The sequence below is a fragment of the Prosopis cineraria genome, unplaced genomic scaffold (assembly GCF_029017545.1).
Source record: "Prosopis cineraria cultivar Desert tree isolate PC_DT_omini unplaced genomic scaffold, ASM2901754v1 PC6, whole genome shotgun sequence".
NCBI classification, from domain to species: domain Eukaryota; kingdom Viridiplantae; phylum Streptophyta; class Magnoliopsida; order Fabales; family Fabaceae; genus Prosopis; species Prosopis cineraria.
This window is the reverse complement of record NW_026555337.1, coordinates 8,057,209-8,074,185: the sequence shown is the minus strand read 5'-3', so window position 1 is coordinate 8,074,185 and position 16,977 is coordinate 8,057,209. Positions and strand designations below refer to the sequence as shown.

General features: G+C 29.6%; 2 protein-coding genes across 4 annotated transcripts in view; one reads left to right on the top strand and one right to left on the bottom strand.

Annotated features, from left to right (window-relative positions):
• Positions 1 to 1,717: 1,717 nt before the first annotated feature.
• Positions 1,718 to 16,977, bottom strand: part of LOC129312732 (uncharacterized) — a 23,767-nt gene continuing 8,507 nt past the window's right edge. Inside the window, exons 1-4 of one of the 3 annotated variants that reach the window (XM_054955418.1) lie at positions 4,873 to 4,997; positions 3,513 to 3,742; positions 2,766 to 2,843; positions 1,718 to 1,951 (exon numbers count right to left, since the gene is read on the bottom strand). In XM_054955418.1, coding sequence (XP_054811393.1) covers positions 2,787 to 2,843; positions 3,513 to 3,713 — 258 coding nt within the window. In that variant the 5' untranslated portion in view covers positions 3,714 to 3,742; positions 4,873 to 4,997 and the 3' untranslated portion in view covers positions 1,718 to 1,951; positions 2,766 to 2,786. Of the gene's footprint in view, positions 1,952 to 2,765; positions 2,844 to 3,512; positions 3,743 to 4,815; positions 4,998 to 16,977 lie in introns of those variants that run through there. The other 2 variants (XM_054955417.1, XM_054955419.1) reach the window with 2 other exon arrangements.
• On the top strand, positions 14,203 to 15,991 carry LOC129312733 (probable ADP-ribosylation factor GTPase-activating protein AGD15). Its single transcript, XM_054955420.1, has 3 exons — positions 14,203 to 14,465; positions 15,601 to 15,659; positions 15,832 to 15,991. Exons 1-3 carry the CDS (start codon positions 14,415 to 14,417, stop codon positions 15,974 to 15,976), a joined length of 255 nt encoding a protein of 84 aa, XP_054811395.1. The 5' UTR covers positions 14,203 to 14,414; the 3' UTR covers positions 15,977 to 15,991.

Genomic DNA, 16,977 nt, shown 5'->3' with positions numbered 1-16,977 from the left:
TGATATCTTTCTCTCTCATTCCCCGTTCGGGTAATGTTGCCACCAACTTCTTGGGTGCTATAGCTTCAAGGGAGATGGGACCTGCAAGTCTGGCTTTACCACCTCCATCTCCTCGAGCGTCAATCATTCTTCGCCAAGCAGACGGTGCAAGCATATCTTGTGAGGACCATCTCGTTGTAGAGGCAAATAGGAAAGGAATTGGTTGAGAACACATGTTGCTTTGGGATCTTTTTTACTAGTTGTTATTTGTTAATTTGGTTTGCCTTTTGTTATTGTCGAACTTGGTTTTTTCTGCCTGGATGCCTCTTTATTGGTAAAAAAGAAAAAGAATAAATTATATTTCTAAATTAAAAAACTTGTAACCTTTTGTTTCCTGTTAAAAAAATGAAAGGAAAAGAAAGAAAAAATTGTAACGCTTTTTGCGCACCAAAGATTTTTTTTTTTTTTACCAACATAACAATAATAAAGATTAGAACAAAAATTTAAGGGATAATTACTTTGAGATCGCCACAACATATTTAAATACCACAATCATTTTGCTTTACCAAGTTGTGTCAATAAATTTAGAGTATTTAAATATTCCCTCCATTCAAAAATGTAAGGCATTTTTAATCGAATCTCACCTCCAATAAAATAATTACCTCTTTTCAAACTAACTCTATTTTTTCATATCTACCCTTATTGAACACCCTACAATAAATATAAAGTCATTATCAATAGGAGCACTTTTAAAAAAAATGACAATGATTACATCTCAAAAGATTAAAAATATTTTACATCTTTTAACATTCAACTTTTCAAAAAATGCCTTACACTTTGAAACGGATGAAGTATATTGTATGAGACTTATGTCTAATTATCTTATAATTTAACTTGAAAAATAAAAGATAAGCAAACAGTTTTAATATTTCTGAATAAATATGTAGAGTAGTAGTATAAAAAGCGGTAGTAGATATTCATAACATTAGGCTCATTTCAACATTTGAGAGGTCATGGATCGACATGGTATTAAAAAAATTGCCCAAAAGAAAGCTCAAGTATTCTCTCTTCAACCAACTAGACGACTAGGCACAAAGTTATGAAAAGAACGTGTGTTTAAAAAGGTTAATAAGCACGCAGATTGATTTGCACAGAAAATTTCAAATGACAGCTTCGATAAAAATTTTGACAATCTGCCTTTCAAGTGCAGAAATTGTATGACTTGTAACATAATCTTAACATTTTTCCTCGCAAAGTGTCCTCTGACCTTATATTTAAAAAATATTAACAAGAATTACATTTAAAAATTTTGTAAATATAACTCATGTTATAAAACCAAATCAAATGAATACCAAATATTTATTATATTTTTCATTATAACCCATTTATTATATTTGTCAATGATATAGCATTATATATCAATAATAAATCTCTTATATATTAATAATAAATCCTATACAAATCAATATGAAGTGACCACATTTTTAAATTTTCAAAAATTTGATCCAGATTTTCTAGGTATAAGTATTTTTCCCCATTACTTTACAGTGCTCAAAGTCAGCAGATTTACGTCACTCATCAATAGAGAAATGCAATTCTGATTTAAAGCGTAAGACTCATCGCACTCACACTCACTTCCCAAGTAATGAAAGGAGTTAAAACTTATCGTTTAGCATGTTCTAGCCACTAGAAACCGTAAAGGAGCAATTCCTCTATGTACTCGACATTCTCTCAAGAGTTAAGTCGAAAAGGTGTTCAGTCCATTATAAAGTCAGGTCATAAAAAAGTCCATTCTAAAGGAATAGATAATTATTGACCGGAAAAGGCACTCAAGCACATGCATTTTATTTAAGTAAACCTAAAATACAAACACATCTATACATATGAACAGGGTTTTACTTTAACTAACACCACTTCATGATATCCATTGTCTGATGTTCTGCAGCAAAATCATCTGAATTAAACGGGAGGCCTACAAATAAAAATTTTAAGAGAAATATCGTAATAACAAATAAGAGAGACAACGTAAGCACATGGTTCTGTGGAAGACGCCATCCAATATAAATAATTAGGAAGGTTTAAATCAGCGAAAAACAACATAAATTTGAACCATGGCCCCACTCGTCCTCGCCATTAAATTGGGAGTTATCATAAAGATTTAGCCACCCTCACAAAAACAAACAAATATGATACTATTGCATCAATCAATCACCATGAAAAGTCCAAAATCATTTCTAAAGCCATCAGAGCTTATCAGGATCAGATAGCAAAACAGGTAACACCCTCCTTGGCTATGGCAAGGAATAAAGGAGCCAAAGAAGGGTAGGGGGATAAGGGGCTGCAACTAAAAAGAACAATGCTGGCATTGCCATTGCTGAAACCATATGGTAAGTGCAATTTTACTGATTAGAGGCAAACATAAGAGACCACGGCTAGATGTCAATAACTGTTTAATCTGACTTTCTAACTCTTCGGGGGGAAATAAAGGTCAAGGAAAATATACAAGGTTCAAAACAGATAAGGCGGTGTGTATGAGTAAGCCTCCGTAGGGAGGGGGAGAAATATAATTTGAAAAATTAGCAATTAATTAATATCACGTGCTGAAAGTCTGAAAGAGTGAAACTAAAATAGACAATACTGGGAGGTTCAAAATTGATATTGTGAATCTTAAAACAAGTTCAATCAAGACAACAGGAAACATCTCTAGCCAAAATAAGAAAATGGGTATAGACAGACCGCAGTGCTGATCAACAATCATTGGAAACCTAAATTCTCCCAAACCTTACCAAATGCCAAGACAAATCCTTTTATAGAGACAGCCCAGCAAAGAGCAACTCCAATTCCCGCTCCTGTTCTGCAGTTCTCTGATATATTTTTTTAAAAAAGGGGTTAAGGTAGAACACAGTTAATCACGCATTCCTAGTATATATTAGCTGTCAAATATAACCATAAACCATATCATACACTATATCACAAGAACTCTAGCCATCATGAAGACAAAACATATTCCATTTAATAAATTAACACAGAATTTAACAATATGACCTATATATCAGGTGTCAAAGTTAATTAAACCTAAAATGGAACATCAAATTGCTAGCATTTAAAATGGATAGGCAAACAAATATGTAAAATGGTATAATCTTCAGAATAAGGTACACCATACACCAATTATAAGTCAAGACATCAACAAAAATTTTCATTTATCTTGTAATTCTTGCTACATTTATTATATTCTAACCTCCATTCCGCAACCTAACAGCCTACATTAAATCTCCTTTTGAGGGTTATGAATAGCAAATTGGTAGACATTGACTTAAATCTCTATTTCTTTTCTTCTAATATAATTTGTTCACTAATCCCCTCCACCCCCCGCGTCTTTTCATTTACTGAAAATTCCAGAATTTTCCAGACTTCATATGAATACGAGAATATGACAAATGGAGACTGGTTAAAAAAACATATAATGATACCCCACATTTTTATCAAATCATGATAATCGAATGCCAAACTCAGAATCCAAATGGACTCACCTGCATTGAGATAAGTTGCAGGATTTTATTAAGAACCCTCATACGATGTGCAACATATGTACTTTTTGCAGGAAGTTGGTTCATTCTACTTATTTCTTCATGAACGGCAGCCTGCTTTTGTTCACTCCACATCTGTTTCTGTGGTGTGGGTTGGTGAGTGGCTTTGTCCTCAATCATCGGATCGAGGGTATCACAACCCATGAAGTGCTCAAAGGAATCCACTTTTACACCTAATACACCAAAGGGATAAACAAAATAATTCATTAACCACAACAATCACATCAAACAAACAAATATTTAAGAAATGCCTCTAAAAAGCAGGGAGTTTGACCACAATTAATTAGAACAGAATCAGTTAACCACAATAAACCCCACATATTGGAGAGAAAAGCACTCAGAGATTTATTACTACAAAGCGTTTCCCTCAATCAGCACGCTTGCGTCTTCACAATAATATTGATAATCAGTCTCAAAAACCAAAAGCTAAATTCATTATTCTAACGCTCTCCCAAAGAAGCTAACCAAAAGTAATACTGGCAATGCTGAGCCAGCATGACTAGTTGTAGAGTAGACCTCTGGCCACCAGATAGGATGGAAATTTTTTATTAAATTTTCAATACCATGCCCCCCTAAAAAAAAGAGGCAAAAGGATCAAGAAAGAGAATACTCCCATTGAAAAATGTAAGGCATTTTTAACCAAATCTCATCCCTTAATAAAGTAGTTATCTACTTTCAAACTAACTTTATATAATACTTATCTCTATTAAACACCTTATAATAAATACAAAGTCATTATTAATAAAATAGTTTTGAAAAAAACTACAATATTACTCTTCGAAAAGATTAAAAATACTTTATATTTTTTAATATTTAATTTCTCAAAAAATACTTTACATCTTTAAACCAAAACGTACTACAGATTACAGAAGAAAAGAATTCGTACAAGTTACAACAACAGAATATCACTGTGAACGAAACGATTTAAAAGGATCAGTACGGGAGCAGACTACATAACATTAGACCTATGAGACAATGTAAGGACATAATTGGCAGAGGTGAGAACAGGAAGGAACAGAGGGATCATGCCCCAGATTCCATAAGAATTTGAAGATGGGTCCCTGTTTTGTCCGCTACAAAATCATACAGCTAACGATTCAAAATAATAACTTGACCGTTGCTTAAGCAACTCAGATGCCACCTTCATGTTTTCTTCCCCTCTCAATTAAATCATGACAAATAAACCCAAAAAAGAAAGAGAAAGAGAGAAAAATCAAAAGTGTGTAGAACAATGAAGAGAAATTACTCAGCCAGAACCCTAGAAAACAAATTCAGAAATCTTCCGAGAGTGTTCGACCCGTGCCGGAAAGGCTTTGATGTCAGTAAACAAGGGAGGGTATTGCTAGCATGTCGCGGTGCCCCAAGGCTGCCCCAAAACCCTAAGCCCTGAGCATCTCTGAACCGGAACACGCCATCTTCGAAAACAATCCATTTTATCATAAATTTATTGTTTATTCATATTTTTGTTTTAAAAATAATATTAATATTAACCGAGATTTTTTTTTATTAATTGACCAAAAAACAATTCTTTAACCATGACCAGCCTGCATGTTTCATTCCTACCAAGTTCCCAAAGATGCTCTTAAGTATTATTTGATTCTGAATTTTTAAAATAATATACTCTTTTCATTTAAAAATGTATAATATTTTTTAAAGAATTAAATATTTAAAAATATAAAATATTTTTAATCTTTTAAGATCTATTATTATTTTTTTTAAAGTATATCTATTAATAATGACTTTATATTTATTGTAAGAGATTTATAGGGGTAAATATAAAAAAATAGAGTTAATTTAAAAGTAAATAAATATTTTATTGAGAGATGAGATTTAGTTAAAAATGACTTACATTTTTAAACGGGAGAAATATATATATACATATTCTCTAAATAATAATAATATTAATTTAAATCAATGTTGATTATTTTTACAATCATATTGATCTTAATTGAATGAATTGCATTTTTTTGCCAATAGAATTTTATTAATTAAATTCATATTGAGATCATATTTATCTTAAATGAAATAAAATATAAATATTAAATCTAAAAATAAAGGTGAAAAAATAATAACACCAAGTGTTACTATTAGACTAGGGAATTATTTGTAGCAAATTTGAAATAACACTTGTGATTTTTAATAAGATTATTTCTTTTGTAAATAGAACGGGGATATTTGCTATTTAAAATTTAGATATTAATAATTTCTTCTTAAAAAGATACCTAAAAATAATTATTAATTTACTGATTTACCATTATCTCATTTATCATATGTATATAAATATATTTAAAGTAATAATAAATATTTATTTATATTAAATATTTATATAATGCTACTAAGTAAAAATATAATATATTTCTAGACAGTCATGGCACAGGTGAAAAGGAAAATAATAAAAAATGCAAATAACAAGGTCAAATGGTGTATGGTACAAAATCACAAAGTAGACTTGTGTTTGGTTGGAGAGAGGGAGGAGGAGTGGAGGGAATGGAGGGGAAGGAAAGGAAGAGTATTTTAATGATGTCTTATTTGATTTGGAAGGAGAGGGGAGGGAAGATAGTAGTTAATTTACTATTATATTTTTATATATTATTTTATTTTTAAAAAATTGTTCCTCATATAAAATATCTTTTCACTTTAATTAAATTATAATTTTTAAATGTTGTGCGCTATCAATAAATTTTATGTTAATTATTATATATTTATATTGCTTAAATATTAGTTTTATATTATTAAGCAAACGAAGCAAAGAAATAAAGGGTAAGTTTGCCTTGGGATTGATTTATTTATTGCAATAAGAAGACTCCCAAATAGCTGTTGCTGCAAGGATGAAGATCTGGTCGGCCGATGAATGACAACAATAAGTTAGGTTTTATTTTCGATCAATCTCAATGACATAACAAGATGGGCTTGGTGGGAAAAGGTTGTGGCTATTTCATAGGTGGCTTGCTGAGTAGGGGCGGCAATCATTTTTGATAAGTTTAGCAGCGGTGGCTAAAAGTGAGAACCAAATGTTGGAAGAGAGGTTTTTTTTTTTTTTAACACGAGCATTTATGTTATACTAAAAAAAAACAGAAGGCAATATAGTAAGAAGCTTTAGCTCCTTTCCCGGAGGAATATATGCTGGGGGGGGAATTTTGAATCCCTTTCCCCTGAAAATTTTTAACCAAGTGAAAAGTTTTTTCTTTTTTTTTAAATCTTTCAACCAAACACACCTTTAAAAAAAGACTCGATTGAAGAGGTGCCAAATCTAAGCCATTTAAATTTGAATTTGAACCAGATTTTTAAATTAATTTTTTTATTTTTATAGGTTTTAAAAAAATTATATAATTTTTTATTAAAAATATAAGGTATTTTGAATCGAATCTCATTCATAATAAAGCAATTACTTGTCTTCAAACTAACAATATATTTTTATATTTATCCCTGTTTAATAAGATGTTTTACTCTAAAATAAATATAAAGTGATTTATTCAATAGGAATACATTTGAAAAAAATAATGATTACACCTTAAAAGACTAAAAATACCTTATATTTTTTAATATTCAACCTCTCAAAACATACATTACATTTTTAAATGGAGGGAATAAATTATAAATTTTTTAATAAATTTGTTTATCAACTTGAATAATTTAGATTTAATATGAATAGTTCATATTTAATTTATAAAAATCATGAAAAAAATTAATATTAAACCTGCACAGTTCAAAATGTATCTAGAAAATTAATTTATAAAAAAATTGATATTAAACATAGACATCCATATTAAATACGAACTATCTAAATGGGTGAACAGATTTATTAATTTTTTTACAATTTATATAATTTTTTATTTTAAAAATGTATAACAAAATAGACAAAATTAAATTTAAATCACCTCATTAAATCTTAAGACCATTAAAAATCACGCAAAATAACATTATAGCTCAACAATGATGAATCGCGCTTGTTGATAATATTATAGAAATTGGAGTAATCAAAGGCAAGCACGAATTCTTTGCCTCCTACGTTAAATTATCTGCATAGATCAGGGAGGGCAAAGATATGGCAGATATGAAGAAACCCTATTCACTATTGTTATTTATGCCACTAATATCCCATACTCTTCTTCACAATTACCCACCATTTGCACCAAAGATTGTCTTGATGCGAGATAGGCGCACTGTGAAGTGATATAAGATTAAGGGAAAATTAATCTTTTACTCCTTTAACTTTTAAACCACTTGTAACTCAGTCCTTCAATTATGACTCGCTGTGAGTCGACTATAACTCGTCTATAATTCAGTCCATCAACTTTTGAATCACTTACAAATTAATCCCTTAACCTTTATTAATTTTTTTCATGTTAACTTGTATCTCACATTAATGAATAAGAATAGGGTATTTTAAAATAATATATAAGCATTTTTTTATCTCTCTTATTTGATAAAAAAATTTAAAAAAATTAAAAAATAAGGACTGAATTATAGGTAAATCAAAAGTTGAGGGACTGAATTGCAGCGAATTATAATTGAGGGACTAAGTCGCAGTGAATCATAATTAAAAGACTGAGCTACAAGTAAGTTAAAAGTTGGAGGACTAAAAGATTAATTTTTTTTAAGATTAACACAATTTGTACTGCCAAAAAAAAAAGATTAACGCAATTTAGAGAAAAAAAGTTAAATTAGAGAAAGTATTTTTTATTTACATCAGTTTCAAAAGCAGTCCAGAAATAATTAAAACTGAAATTTTTATTTAAAAGATATATTTTTTAACCAACTTAAAAGGTTGACGTCAATAGTTTTGTTTTTAACCAGCGAAATGATATTAAAGAAGTTGATAGCCAATATTGTCCATGAAGAAAAATAAAATATTATTATAGTTACCCCATTATAAAAAATGTTAGCAATATTTTAATGCAGCAATGAAATTTCTGCAGCTTTGTTGGAAAGTATTCTTACGTGCCACACACTAAACTTTCAAATTGCAAGTTCAAAAAAAAAAAGTTATATATATATATATATATTCTAATGCAGACACAATTCAGGTGTTCTTAATTACTTCTTTTACATTTATCAAGTCGGATAAATTTAAAAGGAGACACAATTCTATTCTTTCCCATTTTTCTCTTTGCTGCTAGTATATACTCATTGCTTTTACTTTAATCTTCAAAAATTGTTCGATTACACCCGTACTAAATAACATATAAAAAAATTATAAACAAAATTGGGTGAAGTGCATTCCTTTTGAAGGAAGTTCAAACCAAACTGCCCGAATAAATTAAATATTATGAAAATATTACTATTATTGAACCGTTATTTTGGCATAATCATGCACATGTAATTATAATTAAAAAAATTCATCTGTCGTTACTATGTCTATACATTATTTATCTCTTATCGTAGTTTTGCCCGGCCATGCTCATTTTATTATTAATCATGGTTGCAGAACTAAAGTATAAAATAAAATAAGAGAGAAAGAGAGTTTGAGAGAAATTATTCAAAATGACAATAACTCTGGATATTAATAAATATATTAAAAAAACTTGATTATCACAGTATAAACATTGATTTCAATCTCCATTTCATAATAAAAACAAGAATCAAGAAAACAACTGATTGAAACTGGACAACGGAATCGACAATTATTGCGCGTGGTATTTCTGTTCCAGAGACTCGTGTGAATTAGGGAAGGCACCATGTGCTTGACAAGGCCCCTAGCCCCTACAAATTGATTCAATTTATAAATATTTGGTTCATATTTAAGATGTGCGTTATTAAGTTTAAATTTATTTATGGATATAATAATATTCATATTCAGTAATTCTTAAACATAAAACACCGTCTTAATGCCCAAGTTCCATCAGGGTTGCATTTGAGTACCTGTCGTTAGCCTCAGTATCTTTAGTTTAGTTTGTTGAAAGTTGATTTATCAAAATTTATTTGCTAAAAACCAACTTGGTAAAATTAAATATTATAACAGAATTTATATTTAAATTTAAATACATTTTTAAATCGGTCTAATAAACTAACATTTATTCGGAAAGTAAATCAGATCAACTTTCACCATTAAAATTTAACAAAAAGTTGTTCAAAAATTAAAAACAAACTTTTTGAAAGTAGATCAAATTGGTTTTGAACTTTCAAAAATATTACAAATGCACTTTTTGAGATAAAAAAAATTACCGAAACAAATTTTAGCTTTTGAAAATTCGTCAAAAGATTTTTTTCTTTATTTTCCGAGAGTTGTAACCAAACATGCCAAAGTCTCTCCATGTTTGTGTTTGTGTGCTTGTTTTATTTACATTAGTTATCATGTATTGTACTTTTTGAAGTTGAATTTTTATTTGAACATAAAATTAAATAAGTCTAATCAAATTGCTCAAGTTTGATTTCTATTCATAAAAGACAAACAATTAAGGTGTGTTATCATGAGACATACTAGAAACGCAGGGTCTTAAGAGGATAGAAGAACCTGACTTCTAATCAAACACAGAAAATTCGAGCTCCCTTACCACAATTCACCCGGATGTAAGAATGCAAAGTGAAGAACACTAATATAGATGTAGGAAAGTAAAGATGCATTAATTAAAGAAAAGGGTGGCAGGTTATGCTGGCCATACAACAAAAAATAAAGACTAAAGCTACATGATAAAAAGAAAAATAAAATAATATATACAGAGTCTGAGACTGGTAGTTTGTTGATGCTGATAATCATTGTTGAGAGAGAGCTTCTCTATTTATAGATGATCCTAGTTTGGTGCTCAAACCCCATGATTGTCACTTTTCTTAAATTTAAGAAACACTTCCTCCATTATATTCACTCATTATAGGTGATGGTCTTGATTTAATGGTTAAAACTTCATAAATATTTTTTTATATAATTATTTTAAAGTCAATTAAGTTGAGTTGAGTCAGAACTTCCATATTCATAATTTGGGTGTAAATAATTTTTAAAAATGAGTAATATTGATAATAAAATTTCTATTCAAAATGATCCCAACCCAACTCGGTTCAAATTAATTTGAGCCCTGTTAAAGATTTAAAGTTCTCCTGATTAGATGTGGAATAAATTCAAGATGCCAGATATACTCCGTCAAAACAGTAAACCGTTAAATTCAATTAATTTGAGCTTTAAAAGCAAAGGAAATAAGTATCCCGAATTGGGATATTACATCATAGTCACGTGGGCTTTATCTTCTAGTGACATTTGATATCATCCCACTTGGCATTAAGTGGGGAAATAGATTCGCATCTTTCCTTTCTCAAGTGTGCTGCTCATCCACAGCTGACGCCATTGATGAGTGTAAGCTCAGCCACCTGCTTCCTTTTGCTTCCACTTCGTCAAATCTTGCAAGGGTTGTGTTCAATAGTTGCATTTGCACGCAACTTAATCAATTCATTTGTCACAATGGAAACCCTTTTCTGCTTCGGCTGCGAGCTTGCAATAACACTACCCTATTTTTATTGTAACATCATATACATCATTTAAATTTGCCTTGCAACATTCAAAATTAAACATTAGAGAAAGTAAAAAAAAAAAACCATTGTTGTATTCTTGAAAATAAATAACAAGACAATGTTCAAATCTTCAAAATGTTCATATTTAATATTTCACTATACCTTAAACATGATTAGCCTTTGATAAAAAATATATATATGAACAATAAAAAAAGAAAAAAATCATTGTCGTATACTTGAGAACAAGACCGCTTCACATCTCTCTCCTCTTTTTTTTTTTTTTTGGCCAACATGTCTTTTTCCTCTTTTCAATCACATTATCTTGAAAAGTCAACCAAATGTAGGCAAGAATCAACAATTATTGTGTATTTATATTTTTTCCATCAAAATAAATATTGTCTTAATCAATATAATATATTATATTACAATTAATGATTATTTTTACAGTTCATGTATATAATTGGAAAATTTTGTATATTGTTTTTTAATTAAATTTTATCATCGAGTCGTGAGCATTTTTCTCTCTAGATTAAACATATACTTTTTTGAAATGCGCCAGAAAATGGAACTTCCTTGCGTATCTGATCCTTATTTTATAAACTAGAATATATTGTTACCATAGTTTTTCATGCAAGTTTTTAAATTATTTAGAAAGAAAATGAAAAAAAATAACGTTGAATAAGAACTTACTATCATAGATTTTTTGATAAAACAAACGTGAATTTATAATAATAAAAAATTATATACAGTAATATATAAACTACATCATTATAAGATTTAATTTAAATAGAGCGAGTCTGTATAAAAATAAATGAATAGAATGACTCACTTTAAACTTATATGAAGTAACCACAGGCTTACACTTTATTTATATTTATAAATTTATAAATATTATGTTAACAAATTACATGAAACATTTTTCATCCATATAAAACCTTGCAAACGTGTCGTTTTCTCGAATGAAATCATGATAATTGATGAGGCCAAATCTCTTATATGGATCCCACCAACAAATATAATATATCTTAGTGCAAGCATTCATCACGCCTTACAGGAAGGCAGATGCTAAAGTTAATTGTTTCCATTAGTAATTATAATCATTGTTAATCAAGAATTTTGAAGGAAATAAAGAAAATGAAAAATACTATAACCTTCCCATTATAGAATAAAAAATTCTAATATATTTTATTAAATTTAAATAAATGTTCTCATTTTAAGTGATCCACGAATAATTATGTAAATTAGGCCTGTAATAATTGAATTTTTTTTAGTAAATAATTGAAACTAGATAGAGAAATATGAATCACGTGAGTTATGATCCGTAGATGAAACAAAATGCATAATAACAAGGGAAAACAATGGTTAAGTTATAAAATATTAAATTAATAACAATTATACCTCTGACAAAATTTTTTAAAAAAATAAATTATGAATATCAATTTAAATAGTTATAAAAGAAATCTTATATATAATCTAAAAGTTACATTTGAAATATAAATGTTGTATTTACAATTTTAATCTTCTAAATTTACATTTGTTTAAATCATATTTATAACTCAATTTTTTTAATTTTGTTGGGAATTTAATTGTTATTAATCAAAAGTTTTGAGATTTAACTCTCATCCTCTCTGATAAGAAATAGATCTTTAATATAATTAACGTATCTCAAAAAAGCAAAGAACCTGCTTTTTGTTCCTTCAACAAAAAATGTCAAAGAATGATTCGGTAATGATAATGTATCGCCAATGATGATCAATTCAGGCTTCCCGTTTGGATATTTTAATTTATCTTTTAATATTTTAATTCAGGCTTCTTCAGACAAAAATACCCTCTTTTTATTTCAAAAACATTCATGTATTAGAAGTTGGTCACTCGTAACAGATTTTTCTTTATAATAAATATATATATATATATATATAGATACATATGTAGGTTGTCACTCTCTAAAATGCGTGTTTATCATATTTTAAAATGTGTTTATTTGAAAATTGAATGTTTGGATACTACATGAGCTAATGTGCTAATGATGTTCAAAAATTAAAGGGAATAAAAGGGGGTGATCAAGCTACTTTGTTAGTGACGGGGACTTTTTGTCCATTAAAATAAGTGCTTGAGATTTGACTTTTATATTATTTTTTAAAGAGTTGAATATTTAAAAATATAAAATATTTTTTAAAGAGTTGAATATTTAAAAATATAAGGTATTTTTAGTCTTTAAAATATCTTAGTCTTTAAATATGTAATCATTGTTTTTTTTAAAAATACCCCTATTAATAATGATTTTATATTTACTGTAAGGTATTTAATAGAGGTAAATATGAAAAGATAATGTTAGTTGAAAAGTAAATAACTATTTTATTGAGAGTGAGATTCGATTAAAAATACTTTACCTTTTTTAACAGAGAGAGTAACTTAAAGTTTTTAAAATAAGATAATTATTCATAACTTGTGAATAATTTAACCTGTAACTACTTGAACTAGTTCCTCTCTATGAGTAATTTTAAAATTTATACCTCATATTGACTTTTTTTAATAAAGCAAACAAAAAATGATTTATGAATGCATACAAATGTGTCAAAAAAATAATCCAATGTAACTTTGGTTTTTCTACCCTATTTGACAAGAATTAATCAAAATTTAATGTAACTATTAAAATGGTTGAAAAAAATAGCTTGCCCCCAAAATATTGAATGATAATTAGGTTTTTACGAAGTTTTTTTTAAATGTTAATTGTAAACATCAATTTAAATAATTAAAAATAAAATTTTAGTTATAATTTAAGAATTACATTTATAACCTAAACATTTTATCTATAGTAGTCACATTTTAATTTATAAGTATTTAAATTGACATTTTTAATTTATTTTTAAAATTTTACTAAATCTAATTATGATTAATTAATTTTTAGTATCTAACTATTATTTTCTTTAAAATTTTTTTGCCAGACTAAAAAAAAAACATATCTGTCATCTATGAAATATTATCGGATAAAATGAAAATTAATTTAAAAAATATAACATGTAATTTTTTTTTGCCTTAAAATATATTACTTACGTTATTGATAAATCATCTACGGGATGAATCAATTTTGAACGTATTATGCACGGTCACATCTATCTATCAATTAATCACTATTAACTCATTTAAGAAAAATTAAAAGAAAAGGCTACGCGCATATAATCGACTTATCGGAGTCAAGAAGGGTGTCTTCATTGCGGACGCTCTTTCGTTCTTTCTTTTGGGTGGGCATTTTAATCAGAGAAGACGAGTCAGAGAGAGGAAAGAGAATTGCTGCAAAAAAGACCAACTTGACCTTCGATCTTCATCTTCCTCTCTCCCTCGCTTCTGTTGATTTAGTTCTCCTTTCTTCTTCATTGTTGTTAGTTTTTTGTTCAGACGGTCACCATGAACGGGAAGGCCAACGTTTCTAAAGAGCTCAACGCAAAGCATAAAAAGGTTTTTTTGGTTTTTCTTTTTCAAGCATTCTGTGTTCTTTTAGTTCGTTTAATTGTCTTTTGCAATGTTAATTTCCAGACCCATCTTCACATATCACCGATCGTAAATTTTGGATTTGAAAATGATCATAGTCTTGTGCTTATATGAAGAAAATGGAAGCTTAGAGTTGGATTTTTGTTTTCCGCGACGGTGTGTCGTACATAATTAGCTGTTAATCTTATTTTGGGCTCTTGCTGCAAGCAAACTGGGCTAGCTGCTGCATCTGGCTTTATGAGAGTTTGATCTGCCTTTTTTGTGATGTATTAGCAGAATGAGTTGTCTTAGTGTCTTGATTCTTAACATTTCGGGGATTAGTTATTATTTATTTTTGGCCAATCGGGGATGAATTATTCGGTTATGCTTGAGACTTGATCAGGACGTGTTATTTAGTGGTGTGAATCCTCTATCTAGATAGTGATTGATTTCCTATCTCTCTGTTTTGTGGATTTCCCAACCCCCCCCCCCCCGGGGGGTTGCGCATTACTCCATGCTCAGTGGACTAAGCAGCTATTCAAAGCATGGTTAATCATATTCTTTTCTCTAGATGTCTTCAAAATTGCTGTCTCAAATGATTTCTTTCTAAAATTTTCAATCTTTGTTCTCTTTTCCTCATTGATTCATTCATTCTTTTCTTTGTCATTTTATACGGTTTTTCCAAAATTATATGAATAATTCTTTAAGTTTCTAATTTAGATGAGACTTGACCCCTTGGTAAGGGTTTACAGTCCTATGAATTAATGGAAGGGACGGAAAAAACATTAGGGGAACCTAAGTTGGACCATGATTTTTTTTACTCTGTTTTTTTTTTTTGGGGGTTCTAGAGAGACCAAATTGTTAAAGACTTAATTCTTCATCAGATGCATGCGTATTTGGTTTATGTCCATAATTGGAAGAGAGCTTTCAAGCAGAAGTGTCTAAAATCTTCATGGCATGTGTGTGCAAATGATATTCAAGATCCTTTATTTTTATTTTCTACAGATGACATTTAATTCAAAGCTTTTCTTTTGCTTTGCATTTAGAATTTTTTATTTTCTCTTTTATCTTGTCTCTTTTGATTACATTTCTCCTCTTTCTCTTCTCTTACTGATATATGCAGATATTGGAAGGACTTCTTAAACTGCCAGAAAATAGGGAATGTGCCGATTGCAAAGCTAAGTATTGTGTCCTGGTTTGAAATGATGATCTGATATGAATCTCTTTTGATAGTAGGAAAGCTGAGGAGAGATACTAATTGGTTATCAAAGTGGACTGTCTTATTGGCATTTGCAGTATATTTATATTGGTTCAGAGATTTTCACTCGATTTTCTATGAAAATTTGCTTTGCAGAGGTCCAAGATGGGCAAGTGTGAACCTAGGCATCTTTATCTGCATGCAGTGTTCAGGAATACATCGAAGTCTTGGGGTTCATATTTCAAAGGTATGTTATGTTGATTATAATGATGTCTCAATTTATATGATACCATATAAGTAGACTATTATGGAGACTCATGTTGAAATAGGATCTTTAAACGTAATATGCTGATAACATGCTAGGAGCTCATTGTCTACACTCTGTATGTGTCACAGAAAATTGTAATGCTGGCAATAGACTTGAGTGCTTGGACTATGTAACTCTTATTGATGGGACAATAGAATTTTATACTTATTCGAACACTCAATATCCAAAAACTTATAGGTTTCTATATAGAGTACTGCAACATTGATGTTAGTAAGTAGTTTGATTTTCAATCTGTAAATATGTATGCAGCCATAATATTTGTATATATTTATGTATGTAATATCTATATGTCCATTCTTTCCATGCCAATGCTATTGTTAGGGGCATTCATTTCCTCAGTTTATTGCTAGATATCCGGTAAGAATGAGCTCTCGTTAATGCTTATAGCTGTGTTCTGTAAGGGCTTGTGTAGGTTAATTTTTAACTTGAAAATCTGTAATATTCTTTTTTTGGATTCTCTAAGCACTAATAATTCAGAAACCTTCCATAAAAATTAGCTGTTAGGATGGGAGAATCGCCTTGCTTAAGAACTCATTGAGCAGCTCATACTACCAGTTATAGGACTTAACATTTTATACTACCTTGGCCTCTTAAGTGGTTATCTTAGAAAGTTGACAGGTTGTGTTTTGGGGCTCCCCCCAAAAAAATCACATTTTAAGCAGAATGCAGTAGCAGAGCCCCCCCCCACACAACACTAAAAAAAAAAAAAAAAGACATCTTTGATGACTATACTTCGCAACACTTCATTTGGCCTTCCGCCAGTTAGAACTTCTTCTGCAGGTTGCCCTTTACACAGCTACAGACCATTAGCTGTGATGCCAAACAGTAGCCATGGGCAATCCAAGTGGATGGGGAACCCTCCTCCAAATGCTGGTTCTTGATGCAGGAGAAACTACCTATATAAGCCCCCCATTGAGCAGTGTATAGTATGCGATGTATGACATTAATGTTGCATACTACCTTGGCTTCTACTA

What these genes read in the sequence shown, in the direction of transcription:
- LOC129312733 (XM_054955420.1), top strand. Translation starts at nt 14,415, where the DNA reads ATGAACGGGAAGGCCAACGTTTCTAAAGAGCTCAACGCAAAGCATAAA. An exon ending in TCAACGCAAAGCATAAAAAG is followed by an intron (nt 14,466 to 15,600) that starts GTTTTTTTGGTT and finishes TGATATATGCAG; the next exon opens with ATATTGGAAGGACTTCTTAA. An exon ending in TGTGCCGATTGCAAAGCTAA is followed by an intron (nt 15,660 to 15,831) that starts GTATTGTGTCCT and finishes TTTGCTTTGCAG; the next exon opens with AGGTCCAAGATGGGCAAGTG.